This window comes from Oncorhynchus keta, chromosome 18 (assembly GCF_023373465.1).
Source record: "Oncorhynchus keta strain PuntledgeMale-10-30-2019 chromosome 18, Oket_V2, whole genome shotgun sequence".
NCBI classification, from domain to species: domain Eukaryota; kingdom Metazoa; phylum Chordata; class Actinopteri; order Salmoniformes; family Salmonidae; genus Oncorhynchus; species Oncorhynchus keta.
Genome location: NC_068438.1, coordinates 32,108,680 through 32,129,153, shown reverse-complemented (window position 1 = coordinate 32,129,153; position 20,474 = coordinate 32,108,680). Strand labels below are relative to the sequence as shown.

General features: G+C 44.2%; 2 protein-coding genes across 2 annotated transcripts in view; both read left to right on the top strand.

The window, feature by feature from the left end:
- Positions 1 to 2,836: 2,836 nt before the first annotated feature.
- Positions 2,837 to 6,807, top strand: LOC118374951 (tripartite motif-containing protein 42-like). The gene is made up of 5 exons (XM_035761450.2): positions 2,837 to 2,986; positions 3,163 to 3,872; positions 5,386 to 6,119; positions 6,233 to 6,457; positions 6,574 to 6,807. The coding sequence occupies exons 1-5, from the start codon at positions 2,886 to 2,888 to the stop codon at positions 6,628 to 6,630; spliced, it is 1,827 nt and encodes a 608-aa protein (XP_035617343.1). The 5' UTR covers positions 2,837 to 2,885; the 3' UTR covers positions 6,631 to 6,807.
- A 328-nt stretch (positions 6,808 to 7,135) lies between these two features.
- Positions 7,136 to 20,474, top strand: part of LOC118374952 (SPRY domain-containing SOCS box protein 4-like) — an 81,786-nt gene continuing 68,447 nt past the window's right edge. The window contains exon 1 of the mRNA XM_052467910.1: positions 7,136 to 7,155. The gene's annotated coding sequence lies outside the window, so the exon portion shown is untranslated. The remainder of the gene's footprint in view (positions 7,156 to 20,474) is intronic.

Here is a 20,474-nt window from a genome sequence, read left to right as displayed (position 1 = left end):
GCCGTGTCTCATTCATTCTGCAGTCCCTTATCAATTTGTTCAATACAGAAAACAACTAGGCCTAGAGAATGTGCATTAAAATGGGGTGGGAAATACTCAGCCGCAGGTCACTAATTAGTCATATAGTTAAGTCTATGGACATTTCAGCCTATGGCATTTCAAAGCTATGAAAGGTATTAGACCAATTTAACAGTTTAACCCTCCTGTTGTGTTAGTTTCATGTTAATTCATTCTGTGTTCCCGGTCCAAAATGACCATCCCATTATAGCTGATTATAAATCCATAATAATAGATACAGTGGGGCAAAAAAGTAATTAGTCAGCCACCAATTGTGCAGGTTCTCCCACTTAAAAAGATGAGAGAGGCCTGTAATTTTCATCATAGGTACATTTCAACTATGACAGACAAAATTAGGAAAAAAATCCAGAAAATCACATTGTAGGATTTTTTATGAATTTATTTGCAAATTATGGTGGAAAATAAGTAAGATTTCTGGCTCTCACAGACCTGTAACATCTACTTTAAGAGGCTCCTCTGTCCTTCACTCGTTACCTGTATTAATGGAACCTGTTTCAACTTGTTATCAGTATAAAAGACAACTGTCCACAACCTCAAACAGTCATACTCCAAACTCCACTATGGCCAAGACCAAAGAGCTGTCAAAGGACACCAGAAACAAAATTGTAGACCTGCACCTGGCTGGGAAGACTGAATCTGCAATAGGTAAGCAGCTTGGTTTGAAGAAATCAACTGTGGGAGCAATTATTAGGAAATGGAAGACATACAAGACCACTGATAATCTCTCTCGATCTGGGGCTCCACGCAAGATCTCACCCCGTGAGGTCAAAATGATCACAAGAACGGTGAGCAAAAATCCCAGAACCACACAGGGGGGACCTAGTGAATGACCTGCAGAGAGCTGGGACCAACGTACCAAAGCCTCCCATCAGTAACACACTACGCCACCAGGGACTCAAATCCTGCAGTGCCAGACGTGTCCCCCTGCTTAATCCAGTACATGTCCAGGCCCGTCTGAAGTTTGCTAGAGAGCATTTGGATGATCCAGAAGAAGATTGGGATAATTTCATATGGTCAGATGAAACCAAAATATAACTTTTTGTAAAAACTCAACTCGTCATGTTTGGAGGACAGAGAATGCTGAGTTGCATCCAAAGAACACCATACCTACTGTGAAGCATGGGGGTGGAAACATCATGCTTTGGGGCTGTTTTTCTGCAAAGGGACCAGGACGACTGATCCGTGTAAAGGAAAGAATGAATGAGGCCATGTATCGTGAGATTTTGAGTGAAAACCTCCTTCCATCAGCAAGGGCATTGAAGATGAAACGTGGCTGGGTCTTTCAGCATGCCAATTATCCCGAACACACCACCCGGGCAACGAAAGAGTGGCTTCGTGAGAAGCATTTCAATGTCCTGGAGTGGCCTAGCCAGTCTCCAGATCTCAACCCCATAGAAAATCTTTGGAGGGAGTTGAAAGTCCGTGTTGCCCAGCAACAGCCCCAAAACATCACTGCTCTAGAGGAGATCTGCATGGAGGAATGGGCCAAAATACCAGCAACATTGTGTGAATGTGTGAACAGAAAAATGTTGACCTCTGTCATTGCCAACAAAGGGTATATAACAAAGTATTGAGAAACTTTTGTTATTGACCAAATACTTATTTTTCCACCATAATTTGCAAATAAATTAATTAAAAATCATACATTGTGATTTTCTGGATTTTTTTAAATAATTTTGTCCGTCATAGTTGAAGTGTACCTATGATGAACATTACAGGCCTCTCTCATCTTTTTAAGTGGGAGAACTTGCACAATTGGTGGCTGACTAAATACTTTTTTGCCCCACTGTATATCACCTAATGCTGTGTTAGATCTTTTTATCAACTTAAGTTATTGTGAACATTACACGTTTTTAACTTCTATTTGCTATTTATGGCCTGTATGCCTCATTGACCTGAGCTCATACAACTCTTTTTTTGAGTAAAAAAAAGACTGATTATTGTATGATTTTGACTATAACAGATACTCTGATGAAACCTATTGTGCTATTTATCACAGACTACTTTGTGTCAAAGTTTAACAAGGATTCTCTCCTCACCAGTGTCATGATCAAAATATGATCAAGAGCCTCGCATACAGTATATCGTTTGGTCATTGTGGTGCCACAGAATGAATTGTGAGCAAGGCCTCAAAAAAGCTTTATATTCCAGAGCTGCAAGAAAAGTTCTATATATTATTGAAACAATTTTGCAATTGTTTGTGAGAATGCCAACTGATGTGGTTCCCGTGGGGGAAATATTCTATTGGGGAAAGGTTACGGTGGGGGTTGCCATGGAAGCCAAGAAGGGGAGTGAGATGTGTGTGTGTGTGTTTAATCCAATGTAATACAATGTCTCCATCTAGTGGCCATTTCTAGTGATGTGTTTATTGGTTGTGTTTTATAAACTTTTTCCCCACTTCGAGGAAATAGGCTGTAGAGAATCATATTAAAGCGCTGGGTTTGGAATTTGACCAGGTTACCACATAATTCGGCCACCACGTACGCTGCCATAATAACGTCATAGACGGCCGAAAGTGTACGTCATAGTAAAACAGCTGAGATATTCCCGCGAGTTTCACTTTTTGATCACACTCAGACGTGCTGAAGAACGTAAGTGCCTCAGTAATGAATGAAAAATGCAGATTAATTAACTAGATTAGGCTAATTAAATATAAAGATCTCTATTAGAATTTGCAACCAAAATGTAAGCCAATGAGTGAAATAGAGAGTAGGCTAGCCTAACGAGCGAAATCTAATCATGACTTTGTTTTCTTTAGGATATCTTACGCATAAAATAGAATTGGGAATCTGTTATCTAATACAAGAATGCTTGGTACTGATTCTGAATCCGGCTGTTGGCTGCGCTTGAGGTCTTCGAAGATGCACAACAACCCCAAAGCCAAACACACAGGAAAGGAGGAGATAGGGTATGAAACAGATAAAAAGCCTAACAAATACTGAAGTAGTGCCATATATGATTTTTATTTTTATATGGACTGGAATAACAGAAATAGTGGGGGGATGATATTGTAGTGTAACTGTGACTACATTAGTATTTTTTTCCAGCTCTCTGACGGCTAAGCCTGCCTGTTACCCCTTCTAGCTCTCAGGATGCCCAGACAAAAGCTGAGCTTGACCCAGTGACCCGCTGCCTGGCTCTCCACCTGTGCTGCCCAGCCTGTGACACTCTCCTCCTCCAGCCTGTGTCTCTGCCCTGTGGCCACTGTCTCTGTCGGCCCTGCCTGGAAGGCGTCCGCAAGAAGACGCCCAGCAGCAAGGCTTCTAATGCCGAGCAACCTCAGCCCTGCTCCCAGTGCCCCCGCTGCCTGGTCCACTACTCCCTCCAGCCCGGCGAGTCCTGGCACTTCCCAGAGAACCTTCTCCTGGCTAACGTGGCTGAGCAGCTCCTGGAAAGGCTTGAGGGCCTGAGGCGGGTGAAGCAACCCAGAAACACCCGTGCCAAGAAGATACCCCTGAGGGTGATCGCCTGCGAGATCTGCTGTAAGCAGCGTGAGGCCCAGCGCTACTGCCACACCTGCGGCCTCAACTTCTGTGCCAAGTGCCTGAGAAAACTCCATGGCAAACGGGCATTCCAGGTCCACGTGCTGACGGAGCCCGTGGAGAGCGGGTGCCGCGATCCGTGCCCCACCCACCATGACCGCTCCCTGTCCCACTGTTGCCTTGACGACGGAGCTCTGGGGTGCCAGGGGTGCATGGAACAGGGGCACCAGGGACATGATGTGTCACTAGTCCACGAGGCCCGCGCCCACATGGAGGTGGGCATCCACAATTCCCTAGAGCAGGCTTGGAAGGGTAAGGTCACGTCTACTACTCTAATTTCATGGATTTATGTCGTTGATTTGACATCTTAATGTTGCTGCACAAACAGCTTTTGTTCAGTTAATTCGCTTTTATAAGTGCAGCCAGAATGTACCAGTGCTAACCTTTCACATCTTAATTACTCCAAGTAAAAAATACATTCTCAAAATCCAATCTCTGTGAACCACAGTAATGGTAGCCAATGTTCCCTCAAAAGAAAATAGGCACTGAGCAAATTTCAGGTCTGCTGAGGACAAACATGAGCATTTTGAAAATTCTGTGCAAATTCCAGCGCAAGTTTACTGTGAACACTGAGGTCGTACTCGCTTTAAGTTTCAGTTTTAACAGTGGTCAGGTAGGCTACTATGGATATTTTATCATAATGTAGGTCTACCAGAGAGGCCTACCATCAATACAATGGAGAAAAATACATCCCATAACATTTTAACATGGAAATAGCTGTTCTATCAATCAGCCTACAGTAGCAGCAAGTGTGTGGTGTTCAATGTAGGCCTACATTCCATGAGACTTAAAAAAACATGCAGGGCTTAACATTACCATGTTATCCACTAGTCCTTCAGACAAGGAGATGGCTTAAAATGGTTTGTTGTTTGATGCAAGACACCACTTTAAAATAAAATGCATTATTATTTCCATACCATTATTATAGAAAACCAGACAAATTATGCTTCCCTCTGCCTATTGGCTACTTACCTTATCAAGCCTGTCTCAATATACAACACTGCCCCTTTAACACTTAAAAAACGCACTTTACCTGACTAGCTTTTCAAAGATGACTAGAAATGCACACATCTTGTGCTCTTGTCGGAAGCAACCACTCCCCCATTGTTGACTAGAAATTAGAGATAACCGGGCTAATGACTCACTAACTAGCAAATAATATGAACAAATGTGCACAGGTTTGATCTCAAAACAAGCGCATCTACTCGTGACCACTCATGCTGTAAACACAGTCAAGTTCAAAGTGAATGGCATAGATCCATATATGACTATTTGCATATAGGCCTACTGCAGCTCTGATTGGTTATGGCGCTGTAGAGTAGGGGCCTGAGTCATGCCTGTCAATGCAATAGAATAATACGCCAATGCTCTCTGCATACAAGGAAATCACTTACACAGTTAATTTTGCAGACTAAATCTTGCATAGTTTGTTTTGTTTCAGTATGTTACATTGAAAGTGGCTAATATTGTATTGATTTGAGCACAATTTTCCACAGTACAGTGAAACATTGATAGTGTTAACTAAAGGGAAAAACTAGGAAGTTGAGTGAAGTTCAAACTCATTCTTCTCTGCATGGGCTGATATTTCTTCTGCCCGGCCATCCGAGGGGAGCTGCGTGCCGACACACGTGCACAGCTTAGAGGGAATATTATGTCAAACAGATTACTTGCAGCAGAGTAAACTCAAAGTTAATTCATTAAAAGTTCATACAGAAATGTAAGTTTGTATCAGATGTTTATTGCTGCACCCGTCATGTGGCTGTAGTGAAGTCCCAGTGTGAAGCTGACATGGTGTCCATGGACCAGTTGAGGGCCCGGACGGACTCCGACGGCACCGAGCTAAGACGCCGTGTACGCGAGGGCTTCCTGTCTCTCCGTAATGTTCTGCTAGACCAGGAGGCATTGCTGCTCTCACACCTGGACAACCTGACCTCCAGCACCTGCAGCGGAGCCATTGACTTCCTCCAGACCTCTGCCCCACTCCTGGGCTCCCTGACTGGGCTGGAGATGATCTCTGAACAGGCCCTCCTGGAGCCCAACACCGTGGCCTTCCTGACCGGGGCCATGGCTCTAACCCAGCGGCTGCAGAGGGTCAACGGGCACATTCATCGCCCTGCCCTGACTCTCCAGCAGGGGGAGCCCTTCAAGGGGGTGAAGATGGACTTTGATGCCCTCTTTAGGGACCTGCAGGCCCTGCTGGGGACCCACCTCCACTGGAAGAGCCCCGAAGTGGCTGCAGTGGTTTCTGTGGCGACCAGCATGGAGGCAGACGTTTTGGAGGGGTGCTGCGAGGTGGTGCAGCTGCCGTCATGCCCAGGGACCCCCCACCGCTCCCTGGCGGACTCACCCCGAAGCCCCCGGACCCCCAGGAGCCACAGGAAGCTGGTGATGGAGGAACAGCTGGGCCTGTCAGCTGGGGACTGCAGCGATAAGGAACGCTATCTGCTGCCCAGGCCCCCCATCATCTACCAGCACATCGTCAGTGGAGCCACTGTGGAGGTACAGTTAAACAGCAACTATGGACTTATTCAGGAATTAAACTTCAAATGTATTGTTTTATATCTATGTAGAAGTTATCCAATATGATGATAGCTAACTATCTGTCTGTGTAGATCTTCTGGATGCTGCCCATGGGCGAGGAGGTGGAGACCTTTGACATCCACTTCCAGGATGCTGTTACCGTGGGGATGGCCATGGAGGAGGGGAAGGGAGTGGTCCTGGTGGGGCTGAAGACCTGCAACCTGCAGACGGCCGGGCTCTGCCTAAACACACACTACCTGTTCCGGGCACGCTCTGTCAACAGCCACGGGGCCGGGGAGTGGAGCTCCTCCTACAGAGTGAGTGTGGTATTACATGACCAATGACATTCACTGACTGACTGTGAGCCCAATTATATTTTGATATACATGAGTATTACTAACAACTACCGTGTTCATGTTGTCATTGTTCCCAGGTGAACACCGAGTGCCAGGGAGATGAGGCCAAGGCAGCCGTGACACAGGAAATCTAACTCTTACAACAGGAAATAAAGATCCCACACATCAAATACTCCATATGTCTATTACAATCTGCCATTTACACATATTACTTTACATTATCAAACAGAAACATACATTGCATAAAAAAATCATGCAAGCAACTTTGAAAATGTGAGTTATTCAATTTTTTCAATAAACACAATGCACACATCTTGTTGCTATGTGGAATTTGTTCCTAACTAATTCACCTGGTTAAATAAAGGTTCATCAGAATAAAATTGTATTGACCACTTTAAAATTATAGTCTTAGTCACGTCTCGGTGCCCAGAGCAAACAGTGGAAATCTTTCTTTAATCACCTATGAAAAAAAAAACACTAATTAGCATCAGGCTAACGAGTCCTAGGTGACCCTCTCGTTATACAACATTAAATAATTACATCCTATTACCCAGCAGCAGCAGCCCTCTGCTATTACAGCCCACACATCTCTCAAGGACATGGTAATCCACTCATTCTAATTCAAACACTGCTGAAAGTGCACTGTCCTGAAAAATTTGGTAAGTGTCGTGACTTGACTTTAAAATCAATCTGAGGATTGTTATTTATCTAATTACCTAAATATGTTTAATTGTTACCCGATTAAATGAATCATGTAACAATTAACTCATTAGGATTTGGGGCACAACGAGAGGGGTTCTTTAAAGAGTTGCCATCTCCCGAATTAAACTCTAAAGGTCTTTACCTATCACATCTATAAACAAGTCAATGTATTAATCATAACCTCATATCATATCATCATTCTGAACAGTCGTAACCTCCTTGCATCTGCAAAAACCTGAGACTTATGATTCAGTACTACACAAATTGGTGTAATTATTTATTTACAAACTAATTAAATGGTAATACAGGATAACATACACACTTAATACGTTAAAAACAGGTCCATAGCGGACTGACAACAATATGGTTGCCTGTTACAAAAGACATGGAGAGGGCGAGAGGGAGAGAGACCCTTAACGTTGGTACATTTAGAAAATACTCTCACTTATAGTATTCCTATACTTTGCACACGAACCGTCGCCCGCTTGGAGTGAGAAATCATAAATATATTTACGTGAAATGCCTTGGTTCGCCGTGTCTCTCTCAAAACCATACCAGTGATTGTCCGGGAGGTAGTTTTATTGTCTCTACCTCGTGTTGAGATTCAGGGTTCAAACCGCTCTAACAGTGCAGCTGCAGCTCTATGTCTCTCTGGTCTGATATGTAAATTCTTAACCCATAATTTTATACAGTTTGTTCAAAAGGGCGGTTCCGTCAGGCTGACACGCTCTCTGACCTCACTCAGGGGCGTGACTTGTAACTTGTGCAGTTTATGGACATTTACATTACATTTCCCTCTCTTAACAAAAACACTTTCATAATGTGTCATATTTCATGCACAACACATTGGATGGACACTTCACTCATGTAGTGTGTGTACTTTCCAAGCTACAGTATTTCCTTTATAACATTTTTTTTATATGATATCACAAAATTACAAACCAAATGACATTAGTGTTCTTTAGATCACCTCTGACAATTCCCCACGTTTTATGTTTGAAATATTGTTCCAGTATTCGCTTTAGAACGTGTTACAGTTTCAGCGGGAAAAGTCTGTAGAAACAAAAGACCTTCCTCTGGTGAACATTGGCGAGGGAGAGCTGAATGTTTTGTCCTTGATTTATAACAGGGTGTGAGTTGTTAACCCCAACAGCCCCACCGGTCCACCTGGTGCATGGTCTGTTGTGTGAACATGGTGTCTGTGCTGTAATATTAGTCATCTGCTCCACTATGAGAGGCTGTTAACCTGCAAAATCACACTACATTTATAAAACAAGTCATTGTGTCCTTTAAAATCACTACTGGCATTGCTCTTTCTCTCGCTTTCTTTCTCTCTCTGTCTCTTACTCGCTCTCTCATACACACACTTAGGCTGCGTCTACACAGGCAGCCCAATTCTGATATTTTCCCACTTTGGTATTTTGACCAATGAGATCAGCTGTTTTGCCAATAATTGTGCAAAGGATTAGATTTTGGCTGCCTGTGTAAACGCAGACTTATAGTATTGCCTTTCTCATCAGCTTTTCTGTTTTCTTTGCTGAGGTTTACACATTGATCATAATGTCATCTAATCTTTTCTCTTTTTCAAACACATGGTTAGCAGATGTTATTGGTCACATACACATGGTTAGCAGATGCTATTGGTCACATACACATGGTTAGCAGATGTTATTGGTCACATACACATGGTTAGCAGATGTTATTGGTCACATACACATGGTTAGCAGATGCTATTGGTCACATACACATGGTTAGCAGATGCTATTGGTCACATACACATGGTTAGCAGATGCTATTGGTCACATACCCATGGTTAGCAGATGTTATTGGTCACATACACATGGTTAGCAGATGCTATTGGTCACATACACATGGTTAGCAGATGCTATTGGTCACATACACATGGTTAGCAGATGTTATTGGTCACATACCCATGGTTAGCAGATGCTATTGGTCACATACCCATGGTTAGCAGATGTTATTGGTCACATACCCATGGTTAGCAGATGCTATTGGTCACAAACCCATGGTTAGCAGATGTTATTGGTCACATACCCATGGTTAGCAGATGTTATTGGTCACATACCCATGGTGAGCAGATGTTATTGTGGGTGTAGCAAAATGGTTGTGCTTCTGGTTCTGACTGCAGCAATATCGAACAAGTAATCTAACAATTCCACAACAAGTACCTTATCATCATCATTGCCATCCCCACAGTCTGTAAGGAAAGAGAGGACTGATTGCCACAGTGTTATATGAGGATTCATCAGTGATAATGCTGTAATCTTAACTGCTTGTGTACTTGTCCATGAGGATTAGTGCAGTAGGCCTAATCCTCATGGACAAGTACAATGTTACAGTGGAGTAGACCTGATCCTCATGGACAAGTACAATGTTACAGTGCAGTAGGCCTGATCCTCATGGACAAGTACAATGTTACAGTGCAGTAGGCCTAATCCTCATGGACAAGTACAATGTTACAGTGCAGTAGGCCTGATCCTCATGGACAAGTACAATGTTACAGTGCAGTAGGCCTGATCCTGATAGACAAGTACAATGTTGCAGTGCAGTAGGCCTGATCCTGATAGACAAGTACAATGTTACAGTGCAGTAGGCCTGATCCTGATAGACAAGTACAATGTTACAGTGCAGTAGGCCTGATCCTCAATGACAAGTACAATGTTGCAGTGCAGTAGGCCTGATCCTCATAGACAAGTACAATGTTACAGTGCAGTAGGCCTGATCCTCATGGACAAATAAAATGTTACAGTGCAGTAGGCCTGATCCTGATAGACAAGTACAATGTTACAGTGGAGTAGACCTGATCCTCATAGACAAGTACAATGTTACAGTGCAGTAGGCCTAATCCTCATGGACAAGTACAATGTTACAGTGCAGTAGGCCTAATCCTCATGGACAAGTACAATGTTACAGTGCAGTAGGCCTGATCCTCATGGACAAGTACAATGTTACAGTGCAGTAGGCCTAATCCTCATGGACAAGTACAATGTTACAGTGCAGTAGGCCTGATCCTCATGGACAAGTACAATGTTACAGTGCAGTAGGCCTGATCCTGATAGACAAGTACAATGTTACAGTGCAGTAGGCCTAATCCTCATAGACAAGTACAGTGTTGCAGTGCAGTAGGCCTGATCCTGATAGACAAATACAATGTTACAGTGCAGTAGGCCTGATCCTGATAGACAAGTACAATGTTACAGTGCAGTAGGCCTGATCCTCAATGACAAGTACAATGTTGCAGTGCAGTAGGCCTGATCCTCATAGACAAGTACAATGTTACAGTGCAGTAGGCCTGATCCTCATGGACAAGTACAATGTTACAGTGCAGTAGGCCTGATCCTCATAGACAAGTACAATGTTACAGTGCAGTAGGCCTGATCCTGATAGACAAGTACAATGTTGCAGTGCAGTAGGCATGATCCTCATAGACAAGTACAATGTTACAGTGCAGTAGGCCTGATCCTCATGGACAAGTACAATGTTACAGTGCAGTAGGCCTTATCCTCATAGACAAGTACAATGTTACAGTGCAGTAGGCCTGATCCTGATAGACAAGTACAATGTTACAGTGCAGTAGGCCTGATCCTCATAGACAAGTACAATGTGACAGTGCAGTAGGCCTGATCCTCATAGACAAGTACAATGTTACAGTGCAGTAGGCCTGATCCTCATAGACAAGTATATGGTTGCTATTTCCAGAATTGACCAAAAGATGGGAGCATAGATCCCACCAGCACAGGATCAGGTGGAGCAAAAAATATTCAGCATCAGCAAAAAAATAAAACTAATCTAAACTCCCAGGTGAGTTTATTATGACAAGGTTTCCAGCTTCATCAGAGTTGTGCTGATGATCATGATTGTATAATAACAGAGCGTAGCATGCAAAGTCAGAGGAAATGGGACTCACGCTGAGCTCAAGTGACTTGCCTACATTTGTATGGCTGACATCAGTACGAACACAGCAGGAGTCCTGTTTGTGTACACAGAGGGAGAATCTTAATTGCATACTCCTCGAGTCTTCTCTTCTCGCCTCCTTCTCAAAACCCATTGGATAAGAAAGCCAGAGGTCCCTACCCTCTGACCTCCTCCAATCGGTTTTGAGAAGGAAGAGAGGAGAAAGGTTGCAATGAGTATGCAATTATGATTCTCCCATACAGTAGAAACCAGCCTGTGATCCTGTGGCATAGTGACTACTTGTGAATCCATGCGTGCATGAGTTATACGATTGTGTTTGCAAGGTCACGAGGTCATACAGTCATCCAAAAGCCTTGACATCATCTGTAGAACATACACAACACACATGTAATTGGTCACATACACATGGTTAGGGGTTTAGGCAATGTCACTGGTATAACCATAAGGCTGTGGCCTGCTAATTGTGTGTGTATGTGTGTGTGTGTGTGTGTGTGTGCATTACAGTTGCTAATTTGAGATGAACCCTCACAGTAACAGTGTTTGGCTGCACTAATAGGCAGTGGCTGACATTTGAAAAGGTTGAGATGGAGGGTGGGGGGTCTCACTCGCATTCTGACTAAAGAGTCGGTCCCCTTGTGCGGAATGGCCAGAGGATAAAACATTGAGACTCAAGCTTTTGTCCTAGCTAATCCTTAGACCAATTATTGTAAAAATCGAATTCATTCCTAATTCATTCCTATGCTACAATATACAGGTAGATGGTAGGCTAAATGAAATGTTATGTCACTCAATCTTCTCCATCTCTCTCTCAACATCTGTTCTCATAGTATGCAGTCATGCAAACCCAATGTTTATTCAAGAATAATAAGGGATGTAGGAGAAGAGATAAGTAGGCAGTAGGAAAGGTATCAGTGGAAGATAGAGAGATGGAGAGATGAAATTAGAGACAGAGAGAGAGGGAGTGTTGGAGGGACTACAGCAGCAACTAGATCTTCTGCACAGATTCTGTCAGACCTGGGCCCTGACAGTAAATCTCAGTAAGACAAAAATAATGGTGTTCCAAAAAAGTGTTCCAAAAAAGGTCCAGTTGCCAGGACCACAAATACAAACTCCATCTAGACACCGCTGCCATAGAGCACACAAAAAACAATACATTACCTCCGCCTAAACATCAGCACCACAGGTAACTTCCACAAAGCTGTGAACGAGCTGAGAAACAAGGCAAGAAGGGCCTTCTACGCCATCAAAGGTACATAACATTTGACATACCAGTCATACCAGACATACCAGGATCTGGCTAAAAATAGTTTAATCAGTTATAGAACCCATTGCCCTTTATGGTTGTACGGTCTGGGGTCCGCTGACCAACCAAGAATTCACAAAATGGGACAAACACCAAATTGAGACTCTGTAAAAATATCCTCTGTGTATAACGTAACACACCAAATAATGCATGCAGAGCAGAATTAGGCTGATATCCGCTAATTATCAAAATCCAGAAAAGAGCCTTTGAATTCTACAACCACCGAAAAGGAAGTGATTCCCAAACCTTCCATAACAAAGCCATCACCTACAGAGAGGTGAACCTGGAGAAGAGTAACCTAAGCAAGCTGGTCATGGGGCTCTGTTCACAAACACAAAGAGAGCCCACAGAGCCCCCAGACAGCAACACAGTTAGACCCACCCAAATCATGAGAAAACAAAAAGATAATAACTTGACACATTGGAAAGAATTAACAAAACAACAGAGCAAACTAGAATACTATTTGGCCCTAAACAGAAAGTACACAGTGGCAGAATACCTGACCACTGTGACTGACACACACTTAAGGAACGCTTTGACTATGTACAGACTCAGTGAGCATTGCCTTGCTATTGAGAAAGGCTGCCGTAGGCAGACATCAAATCAAATCATTGATCAAATTTTATTTGTCACATACACATGGTTAGCAGATGTTAATGCGAGTGTATCGAAATGCTCATGCTTCTTCTTCCGACAATGCAGTAATAACCAACAAGTAATCTAGCTAACAATTCCAAAACCACTACCTTATAGACACAAGTGTAAGGGGATAAAGAAAATGTACATAAAGATATATGAATGAGTGATGGTACAGAGCGGCATAGGGTGTTCCCTCTGCTGTTTCCTGAAGTCCACAATCATCTCCTTAGTTTTGTTGACGTTGAGTGTGAGGTTATTTTCCTGACACCACACTCCGAGGGCCCTCATCTCCTCCCTGTAGGCCGTCTCGTCGTTGTTGGTAATCAAGCCTACCACTGTTGTGTCGTCCGCAAACTTGATGATTGAGTTGGAGGCGTGCGTGGCCACAGGGAGTACAGGAGAGGGCTCAGGGCACGCACGCCTCCAACTCAATCATCAAGTTTGTTCAGAGCTATCGATGTGTCTGCTTGGGGGGGAATATATACGGCTGTGATTATAATCGAAGAGAATTCCCTTGGTAGATAATGCGGTCGACATTTGATTGTGAGGAATTCTAAATCAGATGAACAGAAGGACTTGAGTTCCTGTATGTTGTTGTGGCCACACCACTTCTCGTTAACCATGAAGCATACGCCCCCGCCCCTCTTCTTACCAGAAAGATGTTTGTTTCTGTCGGTGCGATGCGTCTAGAAACCAGCTGGCTGCACCGACTCCGATAGCGTCTCTCCAGTGAGCCATGTTTCCGTGAAGCAAATAACGTTACAGTCTCTGATGTCCCTCTGGAATGCTACCCTTGCTCGGATTTCATCAACCTTATTGTTAAGAGACTGGACATTGGTGAGAAGAATGCTAGGGAGGGGTGCACGATGTGCCCGTCTCCGGAGTCTGACCAGAAGACCGCTTCGTTTCCCCCTTTTACAAAGTCGTTTTTTTGGGTCGCTGGCTGGGATCCATTCCATTGTCCTGGGTGAAAGGCAGAACACAGGATCCGCTTTGCGAAAGTCATATTCTTGGTCGTACTGATGGCGAGTTGACGCTGCTCTTATATTCAGTAGTTCTTCTCGACTGTATGTAATGAAACCTAAGATGACCTGGGGTACTAATGTAAGAAATAACACGTAAAAAAAACAAAAAACTGCATAGTTTCCTAGGAACGCGAAGCGAGGCGGCCATCTCTGTCGGCGCCAGAAGTAAGAAGCTGGCTCATGGCTCTCAAGAGAAGACAGGCTATGTGCACACTGCCCACAAAATTAGATGGAAACTGAGCCTAACCTCCTGCCAAATGTATGACCATATTAGAGACACATATTTCCCTCAGATTACACAGACCCACAAAGATTTCGAAAACAAATCAAATTGATTTGATAAACTCCCATATATATTGGGTGAAATACCACAGTGTGCCATCACAACAGCAAGATTTGTGACCTGTTGCCACAGGAAAAGGGCAACCAGTGGAGAACAAACACCATTGAAAATACATTCTATATTTATGTAAATGTATTTTCCATTTTTCACTTTAAATATTTGCACATTGTTACAACACTGTATACGGCCATAATATGGCATTTGAAATGTCTCTATTCCTTTTGAACTGTTGTGAATGTAATATTTACTGTTCAGTTTTTATTGTTTGTCACTTTTGTCTTCCTTTATCGTAACAAAGCATCCTTCACTCATGCTGCCAAACATACCCTCGTAAAACTGACTGTCCTACCGATCCTCGACTTCGGTGATGTCATCTATAAAATAGCCTCCAACACTTTACTCAACAAACTGGATGCAGTCTATCACAGTGCCATCCGTTTTGTCACCAAAGCCCCATACACTACCCACCATTGCGACCTGTACACTCTCGTTGGTTGGCCCTCGCTTCATACTCGTCGCCAAACCCACTGGCTACAGGTTATCTACAAGTCATTGCTAGGTAAAGCCCCGCCTTATCTCAGCTCACTGGTCACCATAGCAGCACCCACCCGTAGCACGCGCTCCAGCAGGTATATCTCACTGGTCACCCCAAAGCCAATTCCTCCTTTGGTTGTCTTTCCTTCCAGTTCTCTGCTGCCCATGACTGGAACGAATTGCAAAAATCTCTGAAGCTGGAGTCTCATATCTCCCTCACAAGCTTTAAGCACCAGCTGTCAGACAGTTTACAGATCACTGCACCTGTACATAGCCCATCTGTAAACAGCCCATCTATCTACCTACCTCATCCCCATACTGGTATTTATTTATCTTGCTCCTTTGCATCCCAGTATCTCTACCTGCACATTCATCTTCTGCCGATCTACCATTCCAGTGTTTAATTGCTATATTGTAATTACTTCGCCACCATGGCCTATTTATTTCCTTAACTTACCTCATTTGTACTCACTGTAAAAAAAAAACGTTTTGTTTTATTTTGTTCTACTGTATTATTGACTGTATGTTTTGTTTATTCCATGTGTAACTCTGTGTTGTTGTATGTGTCGATTTGCTACGCTTTATCTTGGCCAGGTCGCAGTTGCAAATGAGAACTTGTTCTCAACTAGCCTACCTGGTTAAATAAAGGTGAAATAAATAAATAAAATAAAAGTCTATAATCTATTTCACTTGCTTTGGCAATGTAAACATATATTTCTCATGCCAATAAAAGTATTTGAATTGAGAGAGAGAGAGTTAAAGCTAGATAAGTGAGAGCACCATACTGAGAAGTGTGTTTTATATTTATTTGCATGTGGGTTATAGCATCTACTGTCTGGCTAACTGGAGTAGACATCTACAAAAACATCTGCTGCTAGCTCAATATGACTAGAATGAAGAACACCTCCAATACACTCAAAAACTACCAATAGTATGATGGGCCAGTCTCAATACCACAACTTTAACACATATTGTATACTCAATGTCCGAGCCCCTACCCCTTGATATTTAGTCCTAAAAGAAATGGATATGTGTTATTAGCATAGTAGTAGATCCACTTAACCCGCCTTCAGGCCAGGTAAGATGTTCTGCGAACTATCCAATCCTCTCAAAATTACTGTAGTACTTTGAGGTAGTGGCTAGGACTTTGTTTCGAATTTGGCATCATACATACACAGTAACACCACAACACCCCTGCAAAAACAGATGCAGCAAGCTGCTAAGCCTGTATCCTCATTTCGGAAAAGAAGGGAGGGGGCAGAGAGAGAGCGGGAGTGAGGAGGAAGAATGAGAGAGAGACTGTTGTTTGTTGTTTTCCCATCGTAGTCGTGGGGATTATATCAAACAGGCTTAGTAGATGACTCTTAGGGGCTTGTGTTTTTGTTCTCTTGGCTAAATAAAGAAACTATTATTCGGCACATCTCTGGTGCTGTGCTTACTCAGAGGACTAACTCACCCTTCCTACTCTCAAATGTATCATTTATGTCAATCTCTCCCCAACTTCCTCTATCCTTTACTGTCACTTCTCATTGCCTGCCTGTCTCTCTGAATCCCTGCTCTACTCCCCCTATATCACTTTTCCAGCATTGCAGAGGCACCTCCCATCTTGCAGAGAAATAACTTGTGGGAGAGGGAGGCTGAGTGTAAGAGGACAAGGGGAAACAAAAGTCTTAGATAAGCCAAGGGGAATCTCCCATCATCCTCTACTTCAGCAACACGCAGATGACTGCTCTGGAAAGGTGAGCCACTTGAAGTAGACGTGACTCATAAGCACAGGTTAAAGACCAGCTTCCTCTCCCCCTAATCCTAATTATTAACGACCAGCTTCCCCTTCTCCTAATCCTAATCATTAACGACCAGCTTCCCCGTCCCCTAATCCTAACCATTAACGACCAGCTTCCCCGTCCCCTAATCCTAACCATTAACGACCAGCTTCCCCTAACCCTAACCATTAACGACCAGCTTCCCTGTCCCCTAATCCTAACCATTAACGACCAGCTTCCCCGTCCCCTAATCCTAACCATTAACGACCAGCTTCCCCGTCCCCTAATCCTAACCATTAACGACCAGCTTCCCCGTCTCCTAATCCTAACCATTAACGACCAGCTTCCCCTAACCCTAAACATTAACGACCAGCTTCCCTGTCCCCTAATCCTAACCATTAACGACCAGCTTCCCTGTCCCCTAATCCTAACCATTATCGACCAGCTCCCCTGTCCCCTAATCCTAACCATTAACGACCAGCTTCCCTGTCCCCTAATCCTAACCATTATCGACCAGCTTCCCCTTCCCCTAACCATAAACAACCAGCTTCCCCGTCCCCTAATCCTAACCATTAACGACCAGCTTCCCTAACCCTAACCATTAACGACCAGCTTCCCTGTCCCCTAATCCTAACCATTAACGACCAGCTTCCCCTTCCCTAATCCTAACCATTAACGACCAGCTTCCCTGTCCCCTAATCCTAACCATTAACGACCAGCTTCCCCGTCCCCTAATCCTAACCATTAACGACCAGCTTCCCCGTCTCCTAATCCTAACCATTAACGACCAGCTTCCCCTAAGCCTAACCATTAACGACCAGCTTCCCTGTCCCCTAATCCTAACCATTAACGACCAGCTTCCCTGTCCCCTAATCCTAACCATTAACGATCTGCTTCCCTGTCCCCTAATCCTAACCATTAACGACCAGCTTCCCTGTCCCCTAATCCTAACCATTAACGACCAGCTTCCCGTCTCCTAATCCTAACCATTAATGACCAGCTTCCCTTCCACTAATCCTAACCATTAACGACCAGCTTCCCTGTCCCCTAATCCTAACCATTAACGACCAGCTTCCCGTCCCCTAATCCTAACCATTAACGACCAGCTTCCCCGTCCCCTAATCCTAACCATTAACGACCAGCTTCCCCTAACCCTAACCATTAACGACCAGCTTCCCTGTCCCCTAATCCTAACCATTAACGACCAGCTTCCCTGTCCCCTAATCCTAACCATTAACGACCAGCTTCCCTTCCCTAACCATAAACAACCAGCTTCCCTTCTCCTAACCATTAACGATCTGCTTCCCTGTCCCCTAATCCTAACCATTAACAACCAGCTTCCCTGTCCCCTAATCCTAACCATTATCGACCAGCTTCCCCTTCCCCTAACCATAAACAACCAGCTTCCCCGTCCCCTTATCCTAACCATTAACGATCTGCTTCCCTGTCCCCTAATCCTAACCATTAACGACCAGCTTCCCTGTCCCCTAACCATTAACGACCAGCTTCCCCGTCTCCTAATCCTAACCATTAACGACCAGCTTCCCTGTCCCCTAATCCTAACCATTAACGACCAGCTTCCCCGTCCCCTAATCCTAACCATTAACGACCAGCTTCCCCGTCTCCTAATCCTAACCATTAACGACCAGCTTCCCCTAACCCTAACCATTAACGACCAGCTTCCCTGTCCCCTAATCCTAACCATTAACGACCAGCTTCCCTGTCCCCTAATCCTAACCATTATCGACCAGCTTCCCCTTCCCCTAACCATAAACAACCAGCTTCCCCTTCCCCTAACCCTAACCATTAACGACCAGCTTCCCCGTCCCCTAATCCTAACCATTTACGACCAGCTTCCCCATCTCCTAATCCTAACCATTAACGACCAGCTTCCCCGTCCCCTAATCCTAACCATTAACGACCAGCTTCCCCGTCCCCTAATCCTAACCATTAACGACCAGCTTCCCCGTCCCCTAATCCTAACCATTAACGACCAGCTTCCCCGTCCCCTAATCCTAACCATTAACGACCAGCTTCCCCGTCCCCTAATCCTAACCATTTACGACCAGCTTCCCCGTCTCCTAATCCTAACCATTATCAACCAGCTTCCCCTTTCCCTAACCATAAACAACCAGCTTCCCCGTCTCCTAATCCTAACCATTAACGACCAGCTTCCCCTTCCCCTAATCCTAACCATTAACGACCAGCTTCCCTGTCCCCTAATCCTAACCATTAACGACCAGCTTCCCCGTCCCCTAATCCTAACCATTAACGACCAGCTTCCCCTTCCCTAATCCTAACCATTAACGACCAGCTTCCCCTTCCCTAATCCTAACCATTAACGACCAGCTTCCCCGTCCCCTAATCCTAACCATTAACGACCAGCTTCCCCGTCCCCTAATCCTAACCATTAACGACCAGCTTCCCCGTCTCCTAATCCTAACCATTAACGACCAGCTTCCCCGTCCCCTAATCCTAACCATTTACGACCAGCTTCCCCGTCTCCTAATCCTAACCATTATCAACCAGCTTCCCCTTCCCCTAACCATAAACAACCAGCTTCCCCGTCTCCTAATCCTAACCATTAACGACCAGCTTCCCCTTCCCCTAATCCTAACCATTAACGACCAGCTTCCCTGTCCCCTAATCCTAACCATTAACGACCAGCTTCCCCGTCCCCTAATCCTAACCATTAACGACCAGCTTCCCCTTCCCTAATCCTAACCATTAACGACCAGCTTCCCCGTCCCCTAATCCTAACCATTTACGACCAGCTTCCCCGTCCCCTAATCCTAATCCTAATCATTAGTTGGAAAACTACCAAACCTGATCTCAGATAAGTATCTGGAGACAACTTTATCTTACATCAGGTGCAGTGGAGGCTCATAATAATGGCTGGAATTGAGTGTAATGGCTGGAATGAAGTGTATGGAATGGTATCAAACATAAACCATTCCATTCACTCCATTCCGGACATTATTATGAGCCATCCTCCCCTCAGCAGCCTCCACTGGTCAGGTGAGTCAGCTACTGGGGCAGAACAGTAAGAATTGTCTGGTAGTCTACATTGGCACTGGCAAAATCCCAGCAAAATAGAGAAGCGATGGCAAAGTTAAGATTCATACAGAAAAGTACTGTTCTGTGGGTGTTCCTTCAGACATCCACTGCTTCTGTTGCCCACTATCTAGGTGAAGACCCCCGCCTCAGCACTGTGTAGGTCTACAAAGAGACACTCACAAAACTTCCCTTGAGCTTTGTCTGAACTCTGGCTAACTCTGCAACCAAACAAGTTTTCATCTGCAAAACTACATCACATAAGGGAGGGTGAAATCAAAGACCCAGAATAAAAATTATTTCCTATTCTTTCTCTCTCTCTCACACACACACACACACACACACACACACACACACACACACACACACACACACACAAATGAAAACAAAACACTGGCCCACATATAAGGGAAAGTGAAAGAAAGTTCAGCACAACGGAAGCAATACAGGCTGTTACTCATTTTCATGATTTTTAATGAGCAGAAAACTTCATGGTGGCGTTTGACTGTCAATACATGATGATCAAATCAATCCGGTTTAGTGACACCCCAGGGAGGAAATGTCACAGTGATAAGAGAGGATTAGGAGGAGAAAAGAAAAGGAAGAGCTAATGAAAGGCAGATGCAGGCAGAGAGAGAGCAGAGACAGTGAGAGACGAAGTTTCAGCAACTGGTGGTGG

What these genes read in the sequence shown, in the direction of transcription:
- LOC118374951 (XM_035761450.2), top strand. Translation starts at nt 2,886, where the DNA reads ATGCTTGGTACTGATTCTGAATCCGGCTGTTGGCTGCGCTTGAGGTCT. An exon ending in ACAGGAAAGGAGGAGATAGG is followed by an intron (nt 2,987 to 3,162) that starts GTATGAAACAGA and finishes TACCCCTTCTAG; the next exon opens with CTCTCAGGATGCCCAGACAA. An exon ending in AGTGGAGCTCCTCCTACAGA is followed by an intron (nt 6,458 to 6,573) that starts GTGAGTGTGGTA and finishes CATTGTTCCCAG; the next exon opens with GTGAACACCGAGTGCCAGGG.